The sequence below is a fragment of the Vitis riparia genome, chromosome 6 (assembly GCF_004353265.1).
Source record: "Vitis riparia cultivar Riparia Gloire de Montpellier isolate 1030 chromosome 6, EGFV_Vit.rip_1.0, whole genome shotgun sequence".
Taxonomy (NCBI): domain Eukaryota; kingdom Viridiplantae; phylum Streptophyta; class Magnoliopsida; order Vitales; family Vitaceae; genus Vitis; species Vitis riparia.
The window spans coordinates 7,897,563-7,903,195 of NC_048436.1; the positions used below are offsets into that span (position 1 = coordinate 7,897,563).

Below are 5,633 nucleotides of genomic sequence, written 5' to 3' on the forward strand. Positions count from 1 at the left end.
GTCTTGATCAGTGGTTATTGAGACAGGAGGGTGATCATTCATTGCAGTGAGAAATGTCTTGAACAGCCAAACAAAGGAAGCCTCAGAATCATCAAGAAGTAGTGCACAGCCAAACAAAATCGTCTGACCATGATGATTTACCCCTGTAAATGGAGCAAATGGTACTCTGCACTGGTTCACTCTGTACATTGTATCTAGGGTAACAGCATCACCAAAATGACTGTAAGCTGTCCTAGACCTAGCATCTGCCCAGAATACGTTAGCCATGTGGTTATCTTCATCAAGTTGTATTGCATAAAAAAACCCGGGGTTTTCAGCCTGCATTTTCTTGAAATAATCCAGCAGATTCTGCGCATCCCTTCCTAATGTTCTTTTTCGATTTGAAGGTCTAGCAGCATAGTTTATGGACCCAGCATTCTTATTTGGACGATTTGATTCTATTGGTGGAGCACTTCTAACTCCACGATTTGTTTCTATAGAAACACGGTTTCCGTCCATGGATACATACATAACACCACTGGGAACAATTCCCACCCCTTGGTAAGTTTCAGCCATGTTCTTTGCAGTACTAGCAAAATGCCTGCGGGGTCGAAGGTAATGCACCTTGCTGGGATTCATCATGGAATGAGTATGCTCCTTTTCAAATTCTGTCACAACCCACTTGCCTTGACCTTTTAACTCTATCTTAAGCATTGCATCACAACTATCAGCATGCCTTCTTTTCAAACCTTCTCTACCACATGCAAATTCCCGAGCAAGAACCATTCCATCAGGTTTAGAACGGGTACAATGACCAGCTTTGGTGGTAAAACCCAAGCGTCTGGCATAATCTTCATAGAAAGTTCTGGCAGCATCTTCAGAATCAAATTCCATTCCTACATGCGGCTCAGCAACCCCATCCTCATCCTGTGCTGTAGAATTTTCAGCTGCATTTATTTCTCCACTTTCATTTGGTTCAGCATCACCATTATCATCTGCTACAGCATGGGATCCCATGTTTCCCCCTTCCACATCTATTACTTCAACATCCATACCAATCTACTTTATTAAGTTTGAAACATGTAATCTGTGGGTGAACTATGTAGGAATGTTCCACATGTTTTATTTCTACCAAAGGAGAAGAATACCAATCTGCATAAAGACAAAATTCCAACCACAGATATAAAAATAATTCACTATTAAACCATGTTCGAGATAAGCAAAAGACATGATAATATGGAAAATCCACAAGAAGAAAAGGTAGATCTCTGTTTAATCGCCAGAAAAAACTCACATGAAAATTAAAGGATATTTAGAATCTTACACATCAAGAGAACATCAAAATTTTTTGACCCTAGACCTAACCCCAACAGCCATCCTGCTTTTTACCATCTGAGCAAAGGCCTAACAGTTACATCATGTTTCTTCATAGGAAAAAGAAGCCAATTTCATATGCAGATCATAAATGTATCTAATTTTGAGTTCCTTATCTGAGAACTAGGCGCAATTCTATTCTACTTTCCAAGCATTCAAAGCTGCCATACATAATGATTGCTACATATATATACATACTGCCATCATCACCATTACTATCACTCTCAGGTGCCATTTACAAAAATTCTAAGAGCACACCTGCTTGTCCACTTCTCCTTTCAAAAATGCCCCACCATTAAATCTTAAAATTACATAACACCACACCTGCTCACCACCAGACCCACCTGAACCAGCCCACGATTCATATCTCCTCATTGCCTTCACAAATGGCCACCCACTTGGCCAGTCAGAAGAACCGAGTTAACCACACACAACGTGGCAACCCTTTTCTACCCACATATGGCCGCATCAAATTCATCTCAGCCACTCCACTATCAAGGAAAAGAAAAAACCCAACTCCCAGAAGCAGAAAACAACCCCAATACCAGCCATGACCAAACAACAGTAATGAAAACCAACACAATTCCATTAGAACCAATTCCAGAAGCACGACCAAAATCCAACACCCAACCTCCCTCGGAAACACCCATTTAGTAATAACGACAATAATCAACCATACTAAGATTGAAATCATCAATACCCGGATCAAGAAAACCAATAAGATCAAAACAAAGAAAATCTGAATGAAATTGAAAGTAAGAAAAGAGCAGAAAACAAGAATTAATAAAGGGTGTAATTAGATTGATTATCAATTCCATCTAGGGCAAAGAAAAGGGCGCATACTGTGTTTGGAGTATAGAAATACGGGGAGAGAAGCGGAGAAACGTGGGAGGCGGAGAGATCGAAGAAGAATCAAAAGCGTCGCTGTGAACGAACCACAGACCGCTCTGTCTTATGGTTTTTTTCTTCTTCGTTTTGCCGTTTATTTTTGGAGTTTTGGTCGGACTGAACCCAGCTCTATCCATGCGTTCGTCACAGTGTAAAAAAAACTTATAAAAATTAACGGGCCCTTCTACTTTGTCGCCGTTTTTTTACTTTTCAGCACCTTTAATTTCAAAATCTTATAAAAATAAAAATAAATATGAAAAGGACAAGAGAAATTATAAAAATTATTTTAGATTTTGTTGATTGCTGAATTTTTCATTGAGAAGAATGAGGAAATTTTGTTACATCTCAATTTTATGATGTAACAAAATTGATTTGACAATTGATATGTCACAATTTTGGAATCATTTATGAGAGTGATATGTCACCATTGATTTGACAATGGTAGGAGTTCAAGTATTCTAGATTTGTTTAATTAATTAATGATTTTTGTTTTTTTTTTTAAGAAAATAGAAGCTTATAAAAATACGGGAATTTGATCAAAAATTAAAATTAAAAAAAAAAGTTAAAAATATTTAGTATTACCTTAGGTTTAATTATTGAATTGAATTATACCGCTTTTAAAAAATAAAGTATGAAAATGATTTGTTTTATAACTTTAAATTATGCAAATGATTTGATATATTTTAAATATTTTTGTCGGATTCTATATAATTAAAATTTTAATCAATAAAAGCTTAATTAAATACAAATAATATATGATTGTTCTTTAAAACAAATAAGTAGTTACAAAAAGTTTTAAATAATTGAAATAACTTCTAAAAAATAGAAAACTTAACTACTAGATATTTCATTTCAACATCTAAATTTGATTACGTTGTGTTCCAAACTCAAAAAGTTCCATGAATGCTAAGTTTTCATTATTGTTGTAGACAAATCCCAACACAATAACATTATTTTAAAAACTCTAAAAAAATACATTATTGATTATTGTTCTTTGAAGATAGTTGATCACATATTTTTAAACAAGTAATAATATTGCTTTGCATTGTGAATAGATATTATGAGATTAGTGTAATAATTTTTGATTCATTATTTACTAATAAGATTCTTTGTTTCCTAATTTATCTATCCATTTCATGCACTATACCTTCTAAACATTTTGACTTGACATCCTTTGCATTGTATATTATTTGGATGCGTTAAGAGTTATATGGAAGATTTGAGTCACGAGTTCTTTGCAAGTAGATGATTAGTTCATAACTAGTTCATGGATTTAGGTAATCCATTTGAGGTTATAGTGCACTACCTCTTAATAAAAGGGATGACTAATTTCAGTCATGAGGATGAGATTTTCATGGTAAACACATTAGTATATATTGTTATACATTGGACAAAACCTTTGGTGAGTCATAAAATTGGTTATCAAGTAGTCATGATCTCACAAAGATATTATAATAAATAATCTTCCAACCTTGAGAAGATATTGAGGTTGTACTAAAGTTTGTAGTAGCTTTGACCTATGGATGAGATCTCGAGGTGGTTGTATGTTCCTTATGGATTGGATCACTATTGATGAATGTTGATGACAATGAGTATTCCCAATAGGAGCACTATGAGCACTATGATATTTCATAAGATTGAGACAGTGTGTCTCATTAGCTGATTATAAGGACACATGTTAGGGAAATTTATGGTCATAGTAGTTCTTTAATAGAAGATTGACATATGTCTTTTATGAGCTATTGTATGTCAGTTGATCACAAAATAGGAGGATCTTAGAGTTAAGGATTGTAGAGGCAATCTTGAGAGGTTGATAGCATTCATCTTATTAGAGTATGGATATTAGTTTATGGCGAGATGACATATAGTGGATAGTAGGTCATAGATTTGATTTTTTGTATCTTGTTGTAATATACATAAGATACTATAGTGCAATTAACTCTTTATAGTGGAATATTGAGTCAACTTCATAATTAGATTATGAGAGAGCCGATATTTGCTTTTGGGTCTCAATGATCCCCTCTCAAACTTATATTCCTTGATGATATTGTTTAGGAGGGTTTGTTGAGTTTTTTTTTTTTTTTTACATGTGTGCATAAGGGTGTTTTAGTTAATATGCAAGGTTCCATAGGAGCTTAGGAGTGGTATCTTTGGATTAGATGAATTGATTAATTGGAGCCCAATATGGCTAATTAATAAATTAGGACTCAAGTTGATTAGTTTAAGTGACCTAAATTGAGAATGAACTCAAGTCACTTAAGCTCATTAGAAGCCTATATTAGGGTTTCACTCTAGCCAATTCACTAAAGAGAAGAAAACTCTAGCCACCAACCCTTTGAGAGGATTTCACCCTTCTAGTGCTTAGATTTAAGGAGAAAGAGGCATTGACATGGATGATCTTTGGTTTTGTGAGATCTAAGATGATTTTGACACTTTTTCATCAACTAGATTTGATCTAGGAACATCGGGATCTAAGTTAATACACTAATCTTCTAAATCTAAAAGTTTCAAATACTTATTTGCTCCCATCGCTAGGATCTAAAGAACCCTAAGAAGATTTGCATGTACCCTAAGAATCTAGGGATAGGGAATGAAATAATCTAGGTATTCCCTATGCTAGATCTTTTCGTTAAAAACAAAGACAATGATATGTTTATTATGCAAATCTAAGTTGATAATATTATATTTGGTATTACTGATATCTCTTTATGTAAAAAATTTGTCAAGTGTAAGCATAGTGAATTTGTAATGAGCATGATAAGAGAGCTCAATTACTTTCTTAGTCTTCAAATTAAATAATCAAAGGAAGACATCTTTATCAATTGAGCTAAATATTTTAGAAACTTGCTTAAAACATTCAAGATGGATGATTCAAATACCATAGGATATCCAATGAGTTTGTCCATCAAACTTGACATGGATGAGTAAGATATATCTATTTATCCCACTATGTATAGGGGCATGAGAGGTTCTTCACTTCAGTTAATTACTAGTAAATTGAATATCATGTTTAGTGTTATGCTTGTGTGCTAGATTTTAATATTGTCCTAAAGAATCTTATCTAAGTATCATAAAACAAATTTTATGATACTTAAAAGGAACTATTGGCTTAGACTTGTGGTATCTAAGTATGATAGCTTCGATCTAATTGGTTTTTCAGATGCCGACTCTACTAGTTGCAAGTTTGATAGAAAGAGTATTGGTGGAACTTGTCACTTTTTATGACACTCATCAGTATTTGGCATAGTAAGAAGCAAATTTGATTACACCATTTATGATGGAAACCAACCACATTGTTGTTGGTCTATGTTGTGCACAAATTCTTTGGATGAAACAAACTTTAAGTGATTTTGATTTATATTTTGCTCATGTTCCAATAAAATGTGATGATA

At 33.8% G+C, this 5,633-nt stretch overlaps 1 protein-coding gene across 2 annotated transcripts in view; it reads right to left on the reverse strand.

The window, feature by feature from the left end:
* Positions 1-2,362, reverse strand: part of LOC117916095 (protein FAR1-RELATED SEQUENCE 3) — a 21,070-nt gene extending 18,708 nt beyond the window's left edge. The window contains exons 1-2 of one of the 2 annotated variants that reach the window (XM_034831928.1): positions 2,197-2,357; positions 1-1,131 (exon numbers count right to left, since the gene is read on the reverse strand). The exon at positions 1-1,131 is cut by the window's left edge and continues 1,218 nt beyond it. In XM_034831928.1, coding sequence (XP_034687819.1) covers positions 1-1,032 — 1,032 coding nt within the window. In that variant the 5' untranslated portion in view covers positions 1,033-1,131; positions 2,197-2,357. Of the gene's footprint in view, positions 1,132-2,196 lie in introns of both variants that reach the window. The other variant, XM_034831929.1, reaches the window with a different exon arrangement.
* Positions 2,363-5,633: the final 3,271 nt, after the last annotated feature.